The sequence below is a fragment of the Dermacentor albipictus genome, chromosome 8 (assembly GCF_038994185.2).
Source record: "Dermacentor albipictus isolate Rhodes 1998 colony chromosome 8, USDA_Dalb.pri_finalv2, whole genome shotgun sequence".
NCBI lineage: Eukaryota > Metazoa > Arthropoda > Arachnida > Ixodida > Ixodidae > Dermacentor > Dermacentor albipictus.
In genome coordinates this window covers 65,117,670-65,143,117 of record NC_091828.1, presented here as the reverse complement: position 1 = coordinate 65,143,117, position 25,448 = coordinate 65,117,670, and the positions used below count along the sequence as shown (strand labels likewise).

Below are 25,448 nucleotides of genomic sequence, written 5' to 3'. Positions count from 1 at the left end.
ATCTTCTGCAACCCCAATGTTGTTCCGCACCCGTAGGCGTCTGCCGTCCTCGATAGGTGCGCGGGCAGACGATAAATGGCGCGGATCTTCTGCTTTTTCACTGAAACAGACGGCGCTGGAGGTGCGTGCCGTGCGCATGCACTTTGCCTGAACATTTGTGTGCTCGCCCATTTAGCAATCTGCTGGAACAGCGGCGTACTGGGGTTCTGGTTGATTAAGACGCGTGCGGCATGTCTTGCGGCGTTACATTATTGGTTAGGACATTAAGGCTCCTAGGTCATCTTCGAGGAGCCCACCCAGGACTCGGCCTCTCAACTTGTGCCATGGGGAGACAGTGCACAAATGGAATGGATAAAGGAATCAATTAATTAATGAATTAATTAATTGCAGGGTTTTACGTGCCAAAACCACGATTTGATTATAAGGCATGCAGTAGTGGCACAGTCCAGATTAATCTTGACTACCACAGATGCATGGGACACGGGCGTTTTTGCATGTCGCCCCCATCGAAACGCGGCCGCCATCGGCGGGATTTGGTCCTGCAGCCTCGTGCTTAGCAGCGTAACACCATAGCCGCAAAGCCACCGCGGCGGTGTTATGTAGCAATGGAGTGGGACCTAAGTGTTATTGTGAGGAAAGGTGACGATGATCTCTTTGCCAAAAGAATGGGCTTGCAATAAATTTGGAACGGCATTCTTTGTAGTCTATAGCGCAAATTCTAACATAACGTAACGATTAAGAACTATCACAACCTCAGATTGTGAAATATTGCGCCGCTCATATGCTCATCCCAGTATAATGTTCTTGAAAGCATGGCTGAAAAATGTGATACAGGCAGTTCCAAACGCTGTACTATGGCATCAAGAATCGCTTCGCATGCCAGCTAGCTTTTCCAGACAAGTTATCCCGATATTGCTTATGAAATCGAGCGAACACCTTTTCCTTAAAAACATTTATGTCTTCGTACTAACTGAAAATTTTATGGTTTGCCAATGCGAATGCGTCACTACAATAGGTGTCACGCGCCGTGGGTAACGCTTGTGAACCATACAGATATGCCTTTTCAATTTACCATAACCAAATAATTTTCTCCTAATTGACAATCAATCTGTTTTGCATCTTTTATCCCCCCCAAAAGAATTCAGCAAGTCTTAAAGAAATATTCGGTCACTCACATGCCATTTATTTGAATCTGTGTTCATTACATTGTTCACCCTGATTCTTATAGGTAATCGCAAGAAATAATAGTAGTTAGAGCAGTTCGATGACGCCGGCAAAGCATTGTTCGCACATTGGCAGCGTCTGTTAACTGAACGATGTATAACTCATTTCTGGTGTCTGTATGACTTTTCCGATGTAACCTCTCATGCTTTCAAATAAACAGTAATAATTGCTGTGGCTCATCTTTTGAGGTCGACTACAATAACTCGTTCTCGGGCCAGATCTAACACCTAGGTCCCTTTTCCCTCTTAAATAGTAGTTCAACTCTTGTTCGCTTCATCAAGGCTAGCGCACCACGGTTCTTCACTCGTATTTAGCTTTGTTTTAGTTGTGTCCTCCATGAATTCGTAGGCCGAACTCTGCTAGCGAACAATTTCTTTACTACTGTTTAACCTGAAAGGCGTCTTTTCAAATCTCAGTAATTTCTGCAGAATGTTTGTTTCTTAATAGTGGCAAATACAGAGCGTGTCAGTGTAATTTACTTCCGAGGAGGTGATCCCCAGACCCAATGAACCGGAATTGCAGTGACGAGGTTATTGGTTGCTTAGGTGCCCAGCATCAGTTCCTAAAGCTGCATTTTCGAATAAATCACCCACAAGAAACGCAATCGACGTGTTTACGTGGACGACACCTTTGCATCACGGACGTTCTGCTCCATTTCTCTGATTTATTCACTCTAGTTTTGCAGCACTGTAGAGTACTGAAAAAAAAACTACATATACAGTCTTTTGAAAACGCCTCATATGAGAAGTCCCAGTACAAGGGATCCCCTTGGGTACCTATTTCTGCACATACTTTTGTCTTGTGTACATCCACCACGTAAGGACAGTAACCAACATATCATATCAGTCTGTTAAATATCACCTTATGTTTGTTAAAACGGCAGCCCATCATGTCGCTACGCACTCAAGTCAAAATCGGTTAAGCACCAAGACCCTCTGTTGCCTTCGCAGTAAAATTAAGCGGCGTAATCTTCGGTAAACACAAACAAAAACGAAACCTTAGACTTCTATTGCTCATTACCACGCGACCAAGCAAAAGAACTCCGCGAGGACACGACCACAAGCACCGCTTGCGAACGACGCCCCATCGTGCGTACCATGCTCGACTGGCTGCTCTCCTTCCAGTTCTACAAGATATGGCACACTGATCGGTCGTGACAGCACGGGACCTCGCTTTTCCTCTCGGATCGACCTCCGCTCGAGCTGCAGCCTGGCTGCGGTGTGCGGGACGGCCTAATTAAACTCGGGAATTCATTCCAGCCCGATTCCATTAGCCGTCGTATCTGTATATACGCGGCCGTCGTCATACGCCGTCCGCGCATCACTCTGCTCGTACTGCGAATCCCAATCTGCCACGGACCCCGAGTACCGGAACACGCCTTCCTATCATGCATTCCCATGCGTCAGTCCTTCTTCTTCCGCCTGGTGACACAAAAGTAACCGAAAAAAATCGATGTTCAATATAAAAAAAAGCTTAGTCAGGATGAGCAAGTGCGGCTTTTTTCTGTCGCCACTAATTTTAGTTGAAACAAGGTACCTTTACGAGGAAAATGAAGTTTGTTTATTTACTGGCCCATTGACACAAAAATACAACGCCGTAGTTAAAAAGAAAACACGACAATGTGTAGTATTTTTAGGCGACTGAAAAGATTTAACACAAAAATGGTTACCTGTTTTCTTGGCGTAGGTGTGCCTAGTAGCCAAATCTCGGAATAATATCAAACAGAATAGCGGAAGTTCGTTTTATGCATACACTTCAAAGTAGACCAGCCAAAACATTTTTTAATCGCAATTAGGTTCATAGTCACCAAGTTGATGAGTGCTTCACAGCTAACAGTCGGGTCAATAGTGTGAGCGATTCCGTTACGACCCTACCAGTCAATGAAAAATGTACTTACTCTGTTAATAACTTTGGTAATATGAAAAGATGGCGTGTGTTTGTGTGCAAGTCTGGAAACCAGGATCGTGCCACGGTCTACATTGAAATCATTAAATTCTGACCGTACTATTTGCTTGTGCATTCATTCGGTGTACTTATGTTAGTATTTATTAGTGAAAAACTGAGAGTCTGTTGGAAACGTGCAAGTCAAATGGATACAAATACCCACTGGAAGTTGCATAAAATTAAAAATAATAAACTGCGATCCGGTGACGTACTTAATCGCACTGAAAAATTCGACTCTATTCTACACTGAAAAAACATGTAATGAATACTGACCTCCATATGTGCATGTCATCAGCTCAACAGGGATGGGATGATTACTGCTCTCCGCCGTGTTCAGCTGATAATGATTTAGGGTATAGTGAAGGTTCAGTACTTAAGGTTAATCTGTGAAGAAGGAAAGTGAAAACAAAAGATTTTCTTCAAGGAAGAAAGTAACTGTATATTGTTGAAATCGACAATCTCGAATCAACAAATAGAAAGACGTTGTTTTGTAGTTTTCAAAGTTTCGGGATTTATATAGTTATATATAGATTCCGGAATATTCATTCGCACTACAATTGAGGCTAAATACGAAATAGCAAAGCACTGTGGTGATAGGTGGCTAACATTGTGGACACTCTCCAAGTGGACTTCTTGTTGAAGTCTCGTGAACGGTGTTCACAATGAGCACACGCTGTTTTTATTAGTACCCTGGCAAAGTTTGTTAGTTTAAGTTTCTCCCAAGCAAGTAGCCAATAGCCTCTTATAAAGCTTACAACATTGGCTTACATATGTGCGTAAGTCGGTGATTCCAGCCACCTGAACCTTTAGAGCGACATTAAATGTTTTTGGCAGTCGCCGGTCGAAGCAGCGCTACAGCTCGACTGCGATATAGTTTCATTGTACGCACGACAGAGAAAAGAAAACCTGGAACGGCAGTTTAACTATCATGGGACACATCATATCCGCGATTGTCGCGCGTTCTGAATTAAGAGTTTCAAATGTTTGGGTGTTTCAGTAAAGTCAACAATCGTGAATAACTTTGCAAATTACGTCAGAATCTGAACAAAAACAATACGAGATGCACTACATCTGATCTTTAATTATTTCCTTAATTGCTTCTCAGTGTACTGAAATATATTCACTGATGAAAAATTTCGGAGTTTCCCTTTGATCAGTTTAGAACCAAGTTAAGTTCCAATGATGTTTTTTTTTTCGGCGCGGGCAGTTTTCTTTTCCACGTTAACCATCCCCGGGACGTCGTGGCGTCCCTGCGGAGGCGATGTGCCCGCCGGATCACCAGTATGCGACGTGAGCAGTCCATAAAGAGCACGTGACGCTCCCGAGCTCTTTTCACGCCTTTCCACGTGCACCCCTGCTGCACCCCTCCTCTATTGCTTACACTTCTCCCGACGTACTAGCCTCCCTCTTTTACCGCGGACATCACTCCATTCAAAGTTAAGGGGCGTTAGATTTGGGGAGTGGGGCGATGGGGGGGGGGAGTGCGGAGGGATCGAGCCAGGCAGCATCGGGTCCGCGGAGAACTGGCGCAGTCGACAGGATGGGGAACACATAGCGTGGGGGAAAAGTGGGACAGCGAGCATCCAGCTGGAACGGATGAACGAAAAAAAAAACTAAATTGAAGGATGATATCGCGATGTTACAAATATAAAGTAAGGTGGGGAGGGGGCACTAGGCGGGCGGCATTGAGGGGGAGCGCCGCGTGGCTGCCAGCCTAGCGGCACTCCGTGATATGATGCGACGTGCATGCTCTTTTGCTGGCAGTTATGGCGAGGGTGAATCTGAGGGAGACATGACAGGACGAAGAGAGGGATGATCGGGAGGTTTGCGGAGAGCAGCGTAGCCGGGCGATGCGAGGTGCCGGATATTTATTAATACTTTATTCATCTCATCAGTTTACAAGCCCGCGGTCCCTCCCCGCTCCCCGCGACTTCCGCCGCTATAGAGTACACCGTTGTGGGAGGAAAGAGGAAGTGTAAGGTTTGGTTCCTGCCTGCTTCTCCCTGCACTTTGTGCGTTGCTTATATTTCAGCTTGGATTAGGGAGGGGGGGGGGGCAGTAGCGAATGAGTTTCGTCGGCCAACGCGTCCTCTCAGTTAGCAGACTACGGCTTAAGTGTGAGGGGACGTGAGCAGACGACAGCATTAGAGGTGGTGTTGGGGAGAGTTTGCCGACGGATTCAGAACCACGCGGAACGGCGGTCTGCGAAGCGTCCCTTCCTTTGTAAGCTACGTTCGTCGTGCCAAGGCATTCATGTTTGATGGCGAGCTAAGTTGGCGGTGCGAGACGGCGCGTTCAACTTGAGCGAGGGGTATGGCATCGAATTGGCTTCGAATGGCAGGGTGACTCTACCGGGACTGGCGAGGACGTCGAGCGGGGCGTGATGTACCGCGCCAGGGCTGTGTACGTGCGTCTGTGTCAATGGCGGATTACGATCCTTAATTAATAGGCCTAATCCGCTTTGCTTGGCGATGATATGATCCAGATTAGTGGTGGCAGAGTCAGCCCCTCTTCGGATTTGACGCTTGGCATGTGGCCCTTGCGGGGGTCTAAGGATATAATCGGCTTTGCGGTTTGGATTGCGTGACTGGTTGAGGGAAGTTCCCTGGCATTTCGTTCTATTTTTTTTTTCTCGCTCTTTGTAATCGAATTGATTCGCCAGTACCTTACCATTGTAAGCAAGAAAGGAGTGTATGCAGTTTTTATTCTTCATAGAGGCCCACAAAGGTAGGACGAACATGACAGATAATGAAGAGCATCCCTGTTCCTAGTACTAACCAAGCTTTTCGCTGCCTCACATGGTAACGAAAGAAGTGTCGTAGCCATGCTGTAAGCACTGCCATAGTATCTGTGAACGTTGTTGCTGTGAAAAGATTGTGGTCAATTGCAGGGCCGCTGTCATGGCAACGCCGCTGTCGTCTTCGTCGTAACATTGTTATTATGCCTTAATTGTAATCGTTATTGCCATTGTGGTCGTTGCAATCCTCTTAGAGTGTTCGTTGTTATGTTAACAACTTCCTTGCACATTAATTGAGTTAACCTGCCAAGTCACTGTCAACCGTGAACTTGTTGCAATATAATTTAACAATCTTATTTTTCAAGTTACTTAGCAACCAATTGCTTTACGAATTCGTTGACCTAAATGATTTACATAACTACAATAGACCTACACTCTAAGAACAGTTTACACCCTTTGGCTTGCCCCTTCTGCCACACAAAAATAATCGTCATCTGCCTTGATGCGTTTTCTTTCTTTATCGCTGCAAGCCCGGAACTTTCCAGTGACGAACGGCACGCGCGTTATCAGAAGAGGCACTCCAAAGGGTGTAAACTGTTCTATGCTGATAACGCGCGTGCCGTTCGTTACTGGAAAGTTCCGGGCTCGCAGCGATAAAGAAAGGAAACGCATCAAGGCAGATGATTATTTTTGTGTGGCAGAAGGGGCAAGCCAAAGGGTGTAAACTGTTCTTAGAGTGTACGTTTACCTTTAACAGGAATTTTTTACTGCCTCGTGTCCGTACCAACTACGGTAAACTAACATTATCTTTCGCTGGCATATCTTTATGGAATCGCTTACCATCAAACATAAAAACACTCACATCATTCTATGCCATCAAAAAATTCCTTAAAGAGTTCCTTTTGACGCAGTGACGCAATTATTGTTCCAAATGTTTTATTTATCATCGCCATTTCTCCTATGTTTTGCTGTTCAGATGCTTGCTGTTGCCATTAGTCGTTTTGTTCATAAATGCTTCTTTTTATGTAATCTCATGCTTTTTATTTCTGTTGAAGTTTTGTATATGTATATTTTTAGCACACTTATATTTTTACTTCATGTTCATTTCGGCCAGCCCATTTTATCTTTCTCTATTTCGTTCTGTTCCTTCTTTACATAATTGAAAGGTTCTGTTGTGCGCCAATGTTATTTTAATGGTTTGTTAGTATTACTGTACATTGTAATCATAATCACTTTTCTGTTGTTGCACTAGAGCTCTTCGTTTCTCTTAGTGTACATGCTATAAATTTTATTTCTGTCCTGCCACCTATGTAATTTTTTTTCTTATACTTACCCACCGAGGGTCCCGGTTACAGTCTTCGACTTTGGGACCCTCGTCTGTAAAACAAAAATGTAACAATTTCTTTGTTTGTAATGAATAAACTTTATTTGGTTTGAAAAACTATATTTCAAAGTCACTTCCTTTTTTACGTTGCGTTGCCATATTTAAGCAAAATTCTGACTTATCTGTAGTTACACAGGTTTATTAGACAGAGGTTAGAGCTTGTACAATTTTATATCTTTAGTAGCAGCAGCATTTAAGCCACCACTACGCTTTATACAATAAGTGTTTTCTTTTCGGTGTGTCCAATGTTAGATATCTTTTTCATATGGTGTTGTGTGGTTCGTGCAATTCCTCTCCTGTACCGTGTCCTTCTAAGATCCCACATGGGATTGACTGTCCTAAGATATGAATGAATGAATGAATGAATGAATGAATGAATGAATGAATGACGAGACACGAAGACAAGCCCTTTTCCTGGCCCACAAGAGCTGGTTGCAATAAAATTTTCGTTCTTGCGACTTACACTACGTCAGAGAAAGGGGTTTCCTGTGTGCAAATGTCGAAGTCTTTAAAGAGCAGAATAATGTATTTACTCGATTCTATGCGCATTCGATTGCAATACGAAATAAGTTTTCAAAGCCACAAACGAAAACTTTAATGCCCTCCATCGTAACGCGCAACGTGGTTTTTATGCTTCAAAATATTACAGATACGATGCCCTGGTTTGTTAACTCAGCAGATTCTCCCCGTAAAAGAAACATCAATGATAACTTTCTTTTTCATTTGGAAAAAAAAACTAAACTAATACCGGATATGTACTCCAGTAAACATGGCATAAATGTTGCTGTGGCAGGCCTCCTTATTGCTCTAGACAACAAGAGCATATGATTTCCGGTTGGCGTCAGGAATTTGAGATGGCACATTTCTTAAACTTCTTGCATAGCTCCATGAAATCAAGAAGAAGCTTTAGCATGCTGCACATTCCCAGTTGCCTCTTTTTATGCATGTAAAGTGCAGGAATGTGTATATCATACAACCACTGAAACCACTTAGAGTAAATATTGTTTCACATGAGACAAAAAGTTAATGAAAAGGAAATATATCCAGTCATAATTTCATTTGGTACATGGCATTTTTTAAAATGTCACCGTAAATTGTTGTTTCATAAAATTAATAGCAGCACGAAGTTTATAAAACAGTAACTCAGCACCAAAAAAAGGAAAAAAAAAGACATTATCGCCGTTTTGTCAACTACATATCCGTTAGAGCATCTCATGTGGAGAAATACAATATATACATTTCCAGCATAAGTGACATTTTTAAAATTATTACAACGCTGGTGCAAATACATTCTCCCAAATTATAGATATATTTCAGAGCGGTGTATAATGCATCAATTTTCTCCCTTTTAGATGCTTTGTTAGGTGCAGCTTATAGAATTGTGAAATCACATTTTAAGCTAGCGTTTCCGGGTTTCAAGGTAGAACCCAAATTTTTCTTTAATTTGGCGATTTTCACCACGTTCTTTAGGTGAAAATCTGCTTCCTAGATTCCCTACATTTAACTTCTTCTTTTAAAGGTAGCAAACCTTATCAAATTCGGCGCTATGGATGCCGTTTGGTTGTGTTTACATCAGAGCTCCGGAGATAATCTTTCTTTTTAAAGAGCCGGCACAAACCTAGGGCAACTCCTGTCCTTAACGCGACTGAGGTTTCCGCCTTCGCGAAAAAAAAAAGAAACAAAAGGCAAACCTCATTCATTGGAGGTGGGGGGAGGGGAGGAGGTATGTTTTATGAGCATAGTACGGTCCGCTTAAGTACAAACACAAGGAAAACAAAATAAAATGGCGATACGCCGCGTGCAAACTTTGCATGGCTCAGCTTTGTGAAAATTCTGTGCAGCAGCAGAAACTGACAACGCAGCGATTAACTGCATATGAAGAGATAGCCGACGCATCAAACTCCGACGATGTGTGGTCACCGAGAAGACATTTTGGGGAGAGCGGGAGGATTTGCAATGGAACTTCTAGGACAAAGCCCAGCGGAACAAAAACGCGGAAGGATGGGACTGACATTTGGGTTCCGCGACTTCAGGCATCAATACGTTGAAAAAAAAAATTACGGAATTAGGAACGAATCGGTCTTACGACAATTCAGTTGTTTGCGGCACTGCAGCGTATAATGAGACAACTTAGGCAGAACTGCGAAACCGCCAGATTGCGTGCTGGTTTACTGGCCGAACCGGCAGCCGATGGATATATAGCAATCCTGCCGGCGACGTTTCAATTAGATTACACACATTCTTTGTTGAAGATGGCACTATAGCTTGTCACAATGCTAGTTTCGGAGTTAGTATACTCAAATCTTACCAGGACGTCGTTTTTGAGCCCTATTTCTTGTCCAGAAGCAAAGTGCGCCTTAGCATTGAGTAGATACGGTATGTGCGGACACGTTGGGCCAGAACGCGTGTCGTCTGCCAATTAGGGAGGCTCCCTGTTGCGCTTGACCTGGAAGCGAGAGGCGGCTGCGGCCGCCGCCTTGGGAATTGTCGCGATGCTGCAGCCGAAGCAAGGCAGCCTCGCGACCCGTACGAGCCCAGAGCGCCGTCGCATTCGTCTCAATTCCGGCGACTGCCTCTCCTCTCGCCCTTCTCCCGCGTGCCATGAGTGCGCGCGCTTCTTCCAGGGCGAAGGCCGTGGAAAATGATCCATTTTGACTCGGCTATAGGTGACAAACGAGGGCAGGTTCACCTCAGAATAAAAAAAATAACGTACAGCGCAAAGGACAAGAACAGCGATAGACGACATACACAGCGCTGGCCAAAACGCTAGGACTTGCTGAGGAACAGGGGAAAGACGAAGGGAAAGGGCCCATTGTACTAGAAATGAAGTGATATTTTTGATCATGAATTACGAACTAGCCCAAGCAACCACCCTAGTTCACCTCAGAATAGTTTATGCTGGTGGCTACAAAGCCGTGAAAAACAGACAAACAAGTGACCCATTTATGTATGTTTCATCACAGGCTTAAGAACAATAATAAGATCAGTAGCAAATGAAGTACTGAAAAAAAAATGGCTGTGGCTTAGGTAAGGTTACGCCCAGGATGCGAAGCATACTAGCCTTTATTTTAGTTGTTGAACCACTGTTTAGCCTGGTGAACTGCTGTTGCTTGGCTATATTTGGTTCGGCTAGACGAAGAAACAACTCATGCATTACTGCTTCGTCTTCAAGAGTGGAACGCGACAGCGTTCCCGTCGACCCGCCAAGGGGTGTAAGACAATGGGCTACAGGGCAGCGACTACGCGCCCCGCATTGGACGCGGTGAGCGTCGAGCAAAGCAGCGTTCGGCGCGGCAACGAAATGTGCGCCTGAGCAAGAGACGCACGCCTTAGAAACAGCTCGTTTCTAAGGCAACACCGCATTCACTAGAGGCGCTTTTGTACCGCTTTGAAGCATCGTACTCGTGGCTCAGTGTCGACGCGTCTTGGCTACTGAAGTGGAAGGACGTGCGTTTCATGGGCTCCCAAGGAGCGGTGGTTGCGGCTAACAGCGGCCGCGGTGACAGGATCGACGGTATGGATACCGAGGGATACGAAGTGGTTTTGCCTACTCTGCCATCAGGTCGTAGTGTTTTGAATACGTTATTTTTGCACGCGGATGTCCGGTCGAGGCATTACCGAGTCGAACATTTCCGGGACACGTTGGCGCGTCTTGGTTTGCTCCCCGAAGTGGTAGCGTTGGGGGCATATCAGATGAGCCACGTATGGGCTGTGACTTTCAAGGGCACGGAAGGGATAAAGAAGGCTTTGGCATGCGGCGAAATGAAGGTGAAGGGCCAACGTTGTTTGGTTATTGATCCGGCAAACCAGGACGTGCGTTTGAAGCTTCACTGGCTTCTTTTCAATGTGGCTGACGATGATGTGCGTGTAGCGCTTGCTCCGTTCGGAAAGGCGACCGAGGTCTCGAAGGAAAAGTGGAGAGTTCAAGGGATCCAAGACAAGGGATCGACGACACGCCTCGTGCGCCTCAAGCTCCATAACGGCATTAAGCTTGATGACCTTCCACACCAGCTTCGCGTAGCCGGTGACATGGCCCTTCTAGTCGCGCCCGGAAGAGCGCCACTATGCCTGCGGTGTCACAGTAAGGGCCATATCAGACGAGAATGCCGAGTTCCTCGCTGCACGCACTGCCGTCGTTTTGGACACGAAGAATCTCAGTGCGTGAAGACGTACGCAAGTGTTGCGGGGCCGGTTGGTGGAGAAGACACTGCGGAACTCGTCATGGACGAGGCTGACGCTGAAGAAGCCGCAAGCGAAGCAACGTCGAAGCTCGAGGAACTTGATGAGGCAACGTTAACCCCGCCCGACATGCCCCAGGACGCGAGTGTTAACAAGGAAAGCCGAAAGCTGACCGACACAGCTGGCGACGCCACCGGCGTCGTGAAAGTGCAGGATGGCTCAACGCCGTCGAAGTCACCTGAGGAGCCAGCAGTCATGGAAGTAAGCGAGGGAACAAGCGGAGCCTCAGTCTCCAAGCGCGGCCACGACTACGCTGGACGAGCATGAGGCCCTGGCTGCAAGGATCTCGGAAGGGCCACCGCCAAAGGCGGCGATCATTCGGCGGTCAACGCTGAGGGCGCGTCCGAACATACCTCCGGACCGGAGGGCGGCGGAGACGCCGCCGACGTAGCCGCGAGAGCGTGTGCTTCGCGGCGTCTCCTCTAGTCTACGCAGTGACCAAGTCAAACTCAAGGGACGATGGAAAGCCATGTCAGGGACATCAACTGTGCCTTCCTAAGGCTGCCATGGCAGCTGTGGAAGGTTTGTGCAAAAGGCGAAAGCAGCTTTGGCCGCAGACGCATGAGGTGGGTACCATACGGTTCGTTTGTCCTTAAAGAAACATAACAATGGCTCAAAACACTGCACTTCGTTTTGCTACTATAAATGTCCGCGGTCTTTGTGCCAAAAAGCGGCAAAACCAGCTTAGCCGGCTTTTCTTAGAAACAGATGTTGATATAGCAGCTGTGCAGGAGACAAAGATAGAAAGTGAGGAACAAACGGATCGCATGGTGCTGCAGTTTCGCAATAGATACAATGTTTGTGTATCACATGCTGCTGGGACTTCCGCGGGGTGCGCTATCTTCATTAGAAACAACCTGGGAATTAGAGAAGAAGGGGTCTTTTCTTGTGAAAGTGGAAGACTGGTGTTTGTGGATTTTTTCTTTTTGGGTGTGGGTTGGCGCGTGATATGTGTCTGCGCCCCAAACACTGAAAGTGAGCGTGTGCCTTTCTTTGAGACAGTAAATCAGCATTTGCAGTGTGACAGGAAAGTCGTATTGCTAGGAGATTTTAATTGTGTTTGTTACGCGGCCGATCGAGTGAAAAACCTTCCAGTGCGTGACAAAAGTGCTTTACTTTTAAACACACTAGTGCAAGAATCTAATCTGGATGACGTCGGTAATTTCCTGCGTACTACCGGCACGCCTGCATTCACACATTTTCAAGGGCAAAGTCACGCAAGGCTAGATAGAGGGTATATATGTCGCACTGGAGCTTGTTCCGATGTGTGGCAGCTATAATGTGAAACACGTCTCGTTCAGCGATCACAGCCTCGTAACTTTTAGTGTAGGTACCAAAGAAAGAAAATCGAAGTTTAACTGGAAGTTGTGGAAGTTCAACGATGGGCTGTTAATGAACGAATCCTTTTGCGAAAGCGTGAAGCAAAAGTTAGATAATTTGATCAAAGCCGAAGATGGCAACGTGCTAGAATTATGGGAGAACTTTAAACAAGGAGTCAAGATCAGTGCTATAGAAGAATCCAGTAAAGAGAAATTTATTAAAAGGAAAAAAGAAAATGAAATGCAGCGTGAGCTTGATTTTTTGTACACCGTGGAAAGCGAGAGACCCGGGAGCCGAACAAAGGCGATAAGAGAACTGAAAAGCCAGCTTGAGCTTATCGAAGAAGAGAAGTTCAAAGGAGCAGTTATAAGGGCACGAGCTGAAAGGGTTTGGCTAGGTGAGACACCGAATAAACGAGCCTTATCTGACGAAAAGGCATACGCGAGGCGAAATGAAATCAGAATGATTCAATACGAGAACGAGATCACGAGCCAACCTCAAAAAATTGAAGAGGTGTTTCTTGACCATTATAGCAAATTATTCGGGACTGTTAAAGACGTCACAGAAGAATTCAAGATGGACTTTTTGTCAAACATGCCGCAATTAGAGGACGACATTCAAAAGCGTCTGGAGTGGCCTCTGAGCATCACCGACGTGGAAGGAGCCATAGATGATTTAGTTGTAGGCAAGTCTCCGGGACCTGATGGACTCGGAGCGGCCTTTTATAAAGCCTTCAAAAGTGATGTCAGTGAGATCCTGTTACGGTTGTTTAAGGAGGCCTATGCGCAAAAACAGGTTCCTCCTTCTTTTCGGACATCGCACGTAGTCCTGATACCGAAATCAGAGGACCCAGAAAAATTGTTAGCTGTTGACGCTTACCGGCCGATATCACTAATGAATGTAGACTATAAGATATTTACAAGAGTGCTGGGAAAGCGATTACAGGGAGTGGTGACCAGAATAGTAGGGTCGCATCAAACATGCGGCATTAAAGGAAGGTCTATCTACACAAACATTCATATTGCCAGAAGCATTTTAGAATACTGTAATGACCTAGGTGAACACTGTGCCATGTTACAGTTAGATATGCAGAAGGCTTTCGACCGTGTGGCCCATAAAATTCTTTTCAGTATTCTAGAACACATAAAGGTATGGGATTTGATCTTAGATGGGGTAAAGATGTGCTATCAAGACTGTACCGCCAGCCTCATTATAAACAAGGAGGTTACCAAAACCTTTAGTGTCCGGTCATCTGTGCGCCAAGGGTGTGGTTTGTCGCCTCTTTTATTCGCAATTTACCTAGAGCCGCTTTGTAGGAAAATCAAGAATGACAATAGAATATCCGGTTTCAGAGTGCAATCCGCGGAAGTGAAAGTGCTGGCGTACGCGGATGACACCGCGTTGTTTTGCCGGGATAAAGAAAGCATCGAAATCGCGGTCGCAGAGGCTTTATCATACTGCAGAATGATAGGCAATGCTATCAACCTTGATAAATCCCTAGGGGTATGGATCGGCAACTGGGAAGACCACCCGAGTACGTTTGCAAATATCCGCTGGACAGTCACGCCGGCAAAGTACCTGGGGGTGCCGCTTGAGCACTACCGTGACGCCGTTGATTACTGGAATGCCGAAACTGAAAGGGTTCGTGAACGTACACTTAAATGGGGAGGCCACAATTTCTCTATGTTTGCTCGTGCGACAGTGTGCAACCTGTTTGCCGTTGCCAAAATTTTTTACGTGCTCCAAGCGTTGTGCATATCAAGGGCTAACATACAACGTTTACACAGAGTACTCGCAGTGTTTGTATGGGGTTCAAGCTGGGAGCGCACCAGTCGCACTAATCTCTTTCGCTCGGTTAAAAATGGAGGATTAGGTCTGGCACATTTGTTCATTAGGCAGATTGTGTCGAGGTTTGTTTTCTTACGGGAGCAAAATGACCCATTTTTATTAACTATGTTTCAAACAAGGCTGAGCGAAGCTATACCTGAGTTTATTGTATCGTCACATCGGTGCAGTCAAGGCAAAGCGCGTGGTTTCCTAAAAGAGGTAGTCTTGGCTTTTCAGCTGTTAAAGGTTCGGTTCTCCATGGAATACCTAAGTAGGGTGCCACGAAAGCGCTTATATAAGGACCTGGTAGACACAATGTTGCCGGTGCCATTGTATCGCTCGATGTTCTGCATTGGACCTGAAAAGGACGTACTAAAAAGAGTAAAACGAATGCCAGTTCGCCCGTCGGTAAAGTCCTTCTTTTTCCAACTCCACACCAATACTTTACCTGTCAAACCGTGGCTAGATGAAAAAGGTCTTTCCGTGCCTTGGAGCGTCAACTGTTTACTATGCCGGAAACCCGAAACAATAGAACACATTTTTCTTGACTGCTGGGATGCTGTGTTCCATTGGGACATCTTACAGAGAACACTAAAGAAGGACTTGCCGATTACACCATATGGGATTCGTTTCTTGCCTACTCTAAATGAAGACAATGTACCCTATGACATGTTCATGCTGGTGTCCTTACATAGTTTATGGAAAACTAGAATGGCCGTGAGACATGCCGAAGTAAATGCCCGGCCTGTTAGAGAATACTTCATTGAAAGCATTTGTCATATTAAGGAAATGTATAATTTGCAAAAAGAAAAACCAACATGGCTCAGTGTGATGACTGAGCTAGCGAATTTCAAGCGTTTTTAGCCCTGTGACTGCCAACCAACGGAAGAGATGTTGTCGTGACCGTTGTCTATTGTTAAAATGTCTTGTTTTGTAGCCTTGTTGCCATGTCGGTAATAAAGAAAAAAAAATACTCGTGGCTCAGTGGTAGCGTCTCCGTCCCACACTCTGGAGACCCTGGTTAGATTCCCACCCAGCCCGTCTTGCAAGAGTTGAGCCAAAGCCACTTCTCCTCTGTCGTGACGTCACGGTGTCACGTGATTTCAAGGCGACACCGCCGCGCCTGAGGAGCTGGGTTGAGCTCTCGTAATATGCCTCGCATAAAAGCTAGACCTACACTCGCCCCGGTTAGCTCTCTCAGTATGCTGTGACGTAATTACACTGTGATGGTTCAACAGCAGTGCGAGCGTGCGCCCCGTTTTACCTTGCGGTCTCGAATTTATCGGAGTGACCTCTCAATACCTCGTATCTCTTGCTAAGCTGTGATTTCTGCGGCATTTTGACGTCTTGGCGTAAGTTCGACCTACCTCTAGTTTTAGAATGGATACCTCCAAAGCGGGTGGGGTCTGTCTAAACGCTATAACAAAATATGATGGCCGATGGCGATGACCTCCGTCTTGAAGCGCTGCCACCCTCTCCTCTAACCGTTAGGCCCCGATCGCCGCATGTTTGTATACTGCCAAAGCCACTCATTGAAGCGCCTGCCGGGTATGTCACGATGTAGCCACTTTCCCGCGTTCTTACTTCGTGAAAACTAGCCCTTTGAGACGCCGTGGTAAAGTGCGCAGCGGGCCTCATGAATCGGCCCATATTCTCCGCCAGACAGCTACATATAAAACGGCGGTAGTCCGCCCTTGATGCTATTGCATTAAAATTGCGAAACTCGGGCAGTTCCCCCTGTTCCGAACTCTTCAGCCGCGACAGAAGCACTATAACATAGAGGACGCAACCATCCTCCTCAAGAACAACTCGAATCTAGGCCAGCCTCAATTCTAGATCGACCATCGAAACTCCGAAGGTCAGAAAATGAATAGCTTTCCCCGAAGCTAAGCTAATCTCTGGCCTCGTTGTCACTGATTTCTTTTCGCACTGCACTCTCCTCCCGTACGCCTCGCGCGTTCGATTTTCTGCGCTTTATGAATGTTAACCCTGCCAGCTCGGCCAGAATTTCGCCCCGAGCTGCCGTAATCTACTTGGCTTCCTAACTAAACGAAACTGACCTGACGAGCACACATCGCAGCAGACAAGCGTTTCCGTAAACGGCATTCCAGTTTCGGAGCTGACGCTGGACTTTTCTGCATTACTGTCCTGTAGAGCGAGTTGAAGCTTCCCTGCATACAGTGGATACGTCCCGATGCACATTGTAGCTTCCTCGTATGGTATAGTAGTAGCCATTGCGGCCTGCAGAATAGATACATTTAGATGGCAGGCACCGGTATCTTTTGATATTGTTCACTTTATGCGCACCGAGGGCGAAGCTATGAAAACGAAAATGTGAGCTGACGACGACGGCCCAATAGTCACGGCGAGTTGACGAATACAACCATGATCGTCGGCATGGCAAGAGACATAGAGACATTAACACCGCAAGTGCTGTTTAGCGCTTTCGACTGCTGGTAATGCAATAAGAAATTGCTAAATAAAAGACACAGTACACTTGAGAAAAGGCAGAACGAAACAGAATACGCATAGGCATACGTTGGGACAGTGCTTATGACAGGACAGCGCGCACCTGGGAACAAGTCTGTTGCGCCGAATGACGAGCATTCTTTTCCTGTTCTTCACCAAACAATGATATTCTTAATGAGCTTCTTCCGTAAACATAGAGGCAAAAATAAAACCTCGAGTCAAACGCACCCTCCAGGGATGACGGTGCAAGTAAGAGAGAGAGAAAGAAACGTTTATTGTTCAGAACAGTGTCTCCGAGCGAGGCCTGGTATCACCCTAAGGTGAGAAAGCTCCTTAGTCCAGGAACCCTCTGGCTTTGACTGCACTCTTGGCCCGGGCGGCGAGTTGTCGTTGGACTTCCAGGTCCCCGAGGATGAGCTTGGCCTACCACGTTTCGAATAGGTGATTTGCTTCTTGTGCTCGTTCTTCGCCCGTTTCTGGTTGTATTTCACTGCCTTCCTGCCATAGGCATTCCAGGAGCAAGTGGGCCAGGGTGTCGGGTACGTTGCAGAGCGGGCAGAAGTAGCCGTGGAGCGTCGGGTAGAGGCGGTGCATTACCGTTCCACAAGTGTACGTGTTACTTTGTAGGCGTCTGAGGATCATGCCTTCTTCTATGCCTCGAAGGCACCGGCTGCGGAACTTGGACCTACGCGTACGCCAGAAACTTTCTGACGGACCGCATGGCAACCATCAGGATCTGCAACAGCTTTCTACTTCCACCGTTTCCTACTTCCAAACAGAGGCACTGTGCAAAGGTGGGTCACCTCACAGCTTCTCTTAAACGTAGCCCTAATCAAGCTGCCCAAACTCCTCGAAACCACGCCAGATCTGCGTCACGCTGTGTACGCTAATGACATCACGCTCTGGTCCAGAGCTACGAACACCGGAAGGCAAGAAAGTGGCTTAAAAGAAGCCGTAAACACCATCGAAAGCTATCTTCAAAACTGGGGTCTCCGATGTGCACCCGACAAGTCTGAGCGCCTCGCCCTGAAAGCAACAACGACAGGCAGGCCACCCAGCTACGAAGAGCCCGACCCAGCGTTACCCTCAACGGGACAACAATCCCGAAAATAAACACCATACGAATACTTGGATTCCACATCCACAAGGATGGATCGGGAGCGGCCAGCCTATCGAGACTGCAAGGCACCCTTTCGCAACTAACACACCTCGTAAAGAGGATGTAAAGCCAAAGAAGCGGTGCAAGTAAGTATAAATTTTTTAATGCTTAGTTGTGTATGTTAAGAAGTTGAGGTAACCTGTTTTATTCATGGTTGTGTCCTCCTACACGTGATGTCTTTCTGGCGTTTATGTTAATTGAATAAATAAATAAATTGTGATTACAATGGCTCTTTTTTTTTCGCGCAAACCCAATTGAGTATAGGTCGAGGCATAAGAAGGTACGGGCCAGTTCACTTTCGCATCTACATAATACAGCCTAGCAGTCACGGGAACCCCAATTGACGTCGATGGATGCCGTGATTGAATGTGACAATTGTTTTGAAGCGGTATGAGCCTTCGAATAGAAGATGAAGAAGCGCGAGAACCGGGAGACAGGAGAAGAGAAGAAGGAAGTGGGAATAAAAATGTAGACAAGATGGACGCCAGTTCCACAGCAATGCTTTACGTCTACTGTGTCCTTTAAATAGGAACGCTACATTATTTTGGCGCAGTCGACAGCGAACTCCAACATGTGGGTGAGATTTTTCCTTGAGGAGACCTCCGCGGACAAGATCATCTTTTCGAGATACCAAGCTGAAGATGAACCAGCGGTGGAACTACCTCGCGAACTCAACTCGGCAAAACTCATGAACCTGGTTTTAGAGAAGGCTTCCATGGACCCTGATGAACTACGTCGGAAGGGTGCTGTGAACGTGAACTTGCCTCTGGTGATCTTCGACGAATTAGTTCTTCAACCGATGCGTCGACAGGACTCTGGATCACAGTCGTCGACGGAAGAGGTGAGCCTCGTTTTGAAAGCACTTCGGCTACAACAAGAACAGATTTCGCAACAAAACCAGCTGGTGACATGGCTTATAAGCTCTTTAAACGCTGAGAAGCCAGTGACTAAATTTGTAGAACCCGATGCATTCGACGGCATGTCATCAAGTCCAGAAGGTTGGCTTGAATTCTATGACTATGCTGCTGGGAAGAACAACTGGCACTCTAATGAGGACAAGATTACTAACATGCGTAGTTACTTAAGCGGTGTTGCACGGAAGTGGTATGATTTGCACGTTATTGAAGAGGCTGGCAACTCTTGGAATCAGTGGAAAGAAAAATTCTTGACGACATTCCGAAGCAACCCAGTGCCAAGGTGGGACGCCGCGCTTAATTTCAAATTCAAACAAGGCTCCCTCGTCGAGTATTTCTTTGACAAATGCCGCCTTTTAAAGCTGGCCGAGCCTCTGCTTCCTCCATCTGCCGTAGTAGCACTAATAATGCACGGACTGCACGCGCAAGTCCTGAAGCAAGTGCAAATACGGTCACCTAAAACTATGGACGGGCTCCTGGAGTGCCTTCACGACATATCATTTACTTCAGAAGAAAATATAAACGCTAGCTCAAGCGGTCGCTTCACACGGTCCGGCGCGGATTGGTCAAGCCGTAATCAGCGAGAACCGCGCCGCCTTGCAGGCGGCACAGAGAACTTGGGTTGGCGCGCTCCCAGAGGTCGGGTGCATAACGTCGACAGCGACCCCGTTCCCCTCCTTTCGGACGCTGAAGAGGCTCCGACGACAACAAAACTGATAAACAATGGTGATCAGTCCGACCCGATGACCACAACTGAGACTGTTTATTTAACTTGCTCTAGCCTACTTCACATCCCTGTCAAAGTGGGAAACAGACATATGATGGCTTTGGTTGACAGCGGTGCCTCTGTGTCTATAATTAATGCCAAGCTGGTAGATGCAAGTCACCTGCATAGTGGAAGAGTACTACGGGTGCAAGGCTACGACGGAAAAGTGACAATGCATAATCAATGGGCCTCAGTAAACATCGAGTTCCAAGGTCATCAAATAGAGAGTGAAGTACTGGTGATTGAGGGGGTGACGTATGACTTTCTGCTATCCAGACCAGATATAAAGAAACTAAAAATCAACGTTTACTGGGACGATGCTGTTTTAGTGGAAGGACTATCAAGGCAAGAGACACAGCCTGATAGAAAAGATAACCTGCGAGTTGTCAAGTGCGCGAGGGATATTGCAACGACCTATCCTGAACTGGTATGCATAGGAAGCTACCCACCAGCGATGACGTCACACAAGGTGCCTTTCGAACTAACCGACAAGACTGTCATCCGAAAATCGTCTTATAACATGTCAAGAGAGCGCAAGATTTGGTTGAAGAAGGAATTGCAGGAGATGCTAGACGCGAATATAATCCGGCCTTCGGTGTCACCCTTCGCCTCTCCCATAACTATTGCGCCGAAAGAAGATGGAACTTTCAGACTGTGCACAGATTACAGGGTTCTCAACCGCCAGACAGAGCTTATACCATTTCCCATGCCGAAGATAGACACGATTATAGATGAGACAGGTGGCTGCCGATGTTTTTCACGTATTGACTTGTGCAAATGTTTCTGGCAGATCCCGCTAACCGAAGAAACAAAAATGTACACTGCTTTTATCACGCCCTTCGACCTGTACGAGTATAACCGGCTTCCTTTCGGCTGGAAAAACTCACCAGCATGGTTCCAGAAGATAATGAACGAAGTCCTGAAGCCTTTCCTAGGTGTCTTTTGTAACGTGTACATCGACGATATTATCGTCTTCTCCAAAACAGAGGCAGAGCATCAGGAACACCTGTCCCAGGTATTAAATGCCTTGAGCTTGGCACACCTCAAGGTTAATTTTAAGAAAAGTGCGTTCTTTCAAAGAAAAGTTGTGTTTCTTGGAAGAGTCTTTGATGGGACTACCAAAAGCACGAAACAAGAGTCCGTTGAGAGGATATCCCAACTGGTAAAACCATATGACGTCCACTCATTGCGTGTGTTTTTGGGATTAGCAGGACATTTCAGACCTTTCATAAAAGACTTTGCCATAAAAACAAGATGCCTCACGCGCCTAACGCAGAAAGCAGTTCCATTTGAGTGGGATGAGGAATGTGAGAGAGTCTACCGTGATCTGGTGCACAGAATCTCTGCTGACCCTATTCTACGCATACCAGATTTCACCTTACCCTTTGAACTGAATACCGACGCCTCACATTATGGAACAGGTGCAGTCTTGTACCAGAAATGTCCAGAAGCATCCGGCCGAGAAAAGCGACACGTAGTAGGCTACTACAGCTACACCCTCAAGCCACCTGAAGTCAACTACACCACTACTGAAAAGGAAGCGCTTGCAGTCCTTAAAGCAATTCAGTACTTCCGTACGTACCTAGAAGGTGCGAAGTTTACTTTGTTCACCGATCACCAGGCCCTCACTCATCTCTTGAATATGACTCAACCTAAGGGACGTATCGCCAGATGGGTGAACTATTTGCAGCAATTTGATTTCACCATCTCCCACAGACCTGGACCCCTTTTGACTGATGCAGATGCATTGTCTAGACTGATGATACAGGCCGAACAATCTGAAGAAATCAATGAAGTAAAATTGTGGGAAGGCACTGAACAATTGATGTTTATGGAAGGTCGCTATCAAGTCCCGCCAACGCTGATTTCAAAGGTTCTTTATTTGTACCACGATAGCCCAGAATCTGGAGGACACGACGGATTTTGGCGCACCTACAACAAGCTAGTCAAGAGATTTACGTGGCCTCACATGAAAGAAGACGTCAAGCAATACGTTCGTTCATGCCACCTTTGTCAGGTCAACAAAGTGAAATATAAGCAGCCTACGGACGCCATGATAATACCTTGCCACTCGAACGTGCCTTTTGAAGTTATACACCTTGATTTTGCCGAGCTGAATAAGAAACGAGAAGGAGTCCGAAAAACGCAAGCTTTTCTTCTGGCCATAGATGAATGCACCAGGATGGTCGCGGCACGGGCAGGAAAAGAAGATGCGAATAGTGTCATCGCCCTTCTCGAACGGGAAATGTTTAGGACAACCAGGACGATTGTATGTGACAACGGTCCAGCGTTCAAGAGTGAAAAGCTTGCAAGATGGGCTCGAGACCATAATATATCAATCAAATTCTGTGCGCCATACCATCCCGCAGCGAATGGGCTTGCAGAGCGTGCTATACGAGATGTAAAACAATACATCAGGATGTACGATAGTTTCCCTGGTGGTTGGAAATGCTCTTTAGAAGCAGCTGTACGACATCACAATCGCTCCTACACCAGTGGCTTGGGATGTAGCCCGCAGTTCGCGTCTTCAGGAGAGACCCCTATTCTTCAGGCGGACCGTGAATTGGGGCTGTTAGAAAATCTCAAGATCGTCGAGGAGAGGAAACAAAAATCGCAGGAGGAGAGGTACCGTAAACGAATGAAACAAAATTTTGACAAGAGACATTGCGTAGATATCCCAGACATTCAAGTCACCGACCTCATTCTAGTTAGGAGTAAGAGAATCCAGTGCCAAATTTTATGGTCCTTACTCTGTGACAAAGACAGCCACTCAGAAAGGAATATTGAAGACTGTGTGGTACATTGGTGAACGGGGCACAGTTGAATGTGCTTCGATTGGAAACGTTTTCAAGTATTACCCCAGGAGGGGTTAGCAAAAGAAACCTGGAAGGGTGAAGCGGTATGAGCCTTCGAATAGAAGATGAAGAAGCGCGAGAACCGGGAGACAGGAGAAGAGAAGAAGGAAGTGGGAATAAAAATGTAGACAAGATGGACGCCAGTTCCACAGCAATGCTTTACGTCTACTGTGTCCTTTAAATAGGAACGCTACATGTTTGTTCTGCAGCCTTGTCCATACAGCCATTTCAAAATGGTTCAGTGCTTTGGCGCTCCGTTGCTAAGCCCCTACTTGCGGGTGCACGTCCGGGCAGCCGAGTTGAGGTAAACTTATTCCAACCCTCCACTAAATCGCCTCTCACAGCAGAGGCGCTTCTTTCGCAACGAATGAATGAATGAATGAATGAATGAATGAATCAATCAATCAATCAATCAATCAATCAATCAATCAATCAATCAATCAATCAATCAATCAATCAATCAATCAATCAATCAATCAATCAATCAATCAATCAATCAGTGAGTCAGTCAGCAGGAAGCTTAACAGCTCACTTCAGCAACAGGGAATGAAACGACAAAGCAACCCTAAGGGCAACGCTTCTGTGGTTATAAAATGCGATGAGACCTAATGGAATAAAACCTCAAGATCTCAGGTACTGTCTTTGAAAGTGTCGGTTGTAGCAATAATAGCCACATGTATTCATGGATCTTAAAGATTAGATGTCGCGGTGGCACACAACGAGTAGAAGTTGCGAAAGCTGTCAGCTTGTGAGATCGATGACAATTTTTTTTTCTTCTGCAGTGCCATCAGCCAACATGGCAACACAGTCGTGAAATTTTGTGCGCTATTCCTCGTCTGTATATCTTTTTTCTGACTTCTTTTTAGCGGTGAGGCAATCGGGCAGAACATGCGATATATGTCAAGTTCCTTTAATCCATCCTCGATGCTTCCTCGATAGCTCACTGGAGACGCGAGCGCAAAATTGGGGCATGAGTTGCGCCATTTGTACATTCAAGAGTTAAAATGCCGAGAACGTCGGTGCTGTTAGGAGAGGGCCCGCTACATACGGCAGATAATTTGGGCCAAAGCTACGTTTTTTTACTACATGCATTGATCGGTTATGTCGTCTTTCCAATAGTAAAATATAAGAGGCATATCGAACAGCGCCTTCGTCGATATAGAACTAGCTTGTTACGACGAAGCACAGCGATCATTATCTTGCAGGATATTTCCCAGCTTCTCCCACTTAAATCAGTTATTATCGATTATTTCCATCTGGCGCGTCTCGTTAGCCTTCGGAGAATAGGAAACAAATGAGGCTGGCTTCATTTCTGAACTAAACACAAGCCCACGGGCGCGACTTTAACGGGTGGTATTTGATGCGTTGTTATTGAGGTTTCCACTGACCTGAGCAGGGTGCAGGGTCGGGCCAGTTCAGTGCATAAGAACCATTTCGCTGAATCGTAAAATCTCCCAAACTTACTGCTCCACTTTTCATCAAATTCATGATAACTCGTTCATATGATGATGCGTAATGCTCTATGGCGGCAAGGGCCAGATAAACGTGTTAGGAACCGGTTATTTTCTAGTAAAAAAAAGTTAAATTTTCGTTCACACATTTTATGCAAGTTGACCTCCTCTCTTAAACAAAACGAGTATAATTGATATATGCGTTGAGGTGTTGCTCATGGACATAATTGCTGCTTTTGCTGTGTGTATAATAGAGTATATAAAGGTCACTCACGCTGACTCAGAATTCCCTCCTCAGTATCAGAGGAAGCATCATTTGGTCATGAACCTTAATGGACAGGAATGTTTTGATTCAGCCTTATCACGTTTTTTTTTTGGCCTACACAATTTAATCTGCACGCCGTAGCTCTCAGAGCTTAGGTAAAAGCTGCGAATCTCAGTGAATTACAGGCTACGAATGATGAAAGTGTCAGGTTTCATGCGCCTCCTCCTCCTTTTTCTCTCAGGCGCCTGAACCATCGCTGTGCTGAAATTTCACGCGCCATTGAACATGACTGGAATGATGACATCATTAAAACTCGACGCACTTCTCATTTTAATTATCTGTTATTTTAGGAGTTTCGGCGGGACACATTAAGTCTTCCGGTGAGATTTACACGTTTCGAGTGTTGCCGATGGCCGCCACAGGTGATCTTGTGGAGAATCAAGACTTCTTAAAAAAATTATACATCGTTCATGATAGTGCCACGTTTGCTGCTTTCGTAGATGGGTATTTTAATCCGACATTTCAACCTTTGTTTAATTATCGAGTGATATGTGTTTTCGCTCGGAGATTTCACGTTGTTTCTTGTTTTTACGCCTGCAAAGGCTTTGGGAACAACATTACGACCAACAACGGGGAAATAGAAGAACGTATTGAATTTTCACGCGATACAACGAAAATGCAAACTTTCGTTGTAAGAATAAAATTTTTTCAATAAATTACTTTAGGCAAAAGAAGAAATCAGGGCTTTCTTCTAGTTCTACTGGCATATTCAAATGCGGGTACAGTCGTTGTCCAAACTTTATGGGCCACGGAGAGAAGAGTGAATATTCCGAAGCTTCGGAATGCGGCCCACTAATCAAATTCACAGCCTTTGCAAGTGTATGGGAAAATACA

General features: G+C 45.9%; 1 protein-coding gene and 1 long non-coding RNA gene across 4 annotated transcripts in view; one reads left to right on the top strand and one right to left on the bottom strand.

The window, feature by feature from the left end:
• The window catches only part of LOC135914296 (uncharacterized), a 256,733-nt gene that overhangs the window by 119,733 nt on the left and 111,552 nt on the right, over window positions 1–25,448 (bottom strand). The gene's annotated exons all lie outside the window — the stretch shown is intronic.
• On the top strand, window positions 10,746–11,795 carry LOC135914283 (uncharacterized). The gene has a single exon (XM_065447067.1). It carries the CDS (start codon window positions 10,746–10,748, stop codon window positions 11,793–11,795), a length of 1,050 nt encoding a protein of 349 aa, XP_065303139.1.

What these genes read in the sequence shown, in the direction of transcription:
- LOC135914283 (XM_065447067.1), top strand. Translation starts at nt 10,746, where the DNA reads ATGGGCTCCCAAGGAGCGGTGGTTGCGGCTAACAGCGGCCGCGGTGAC.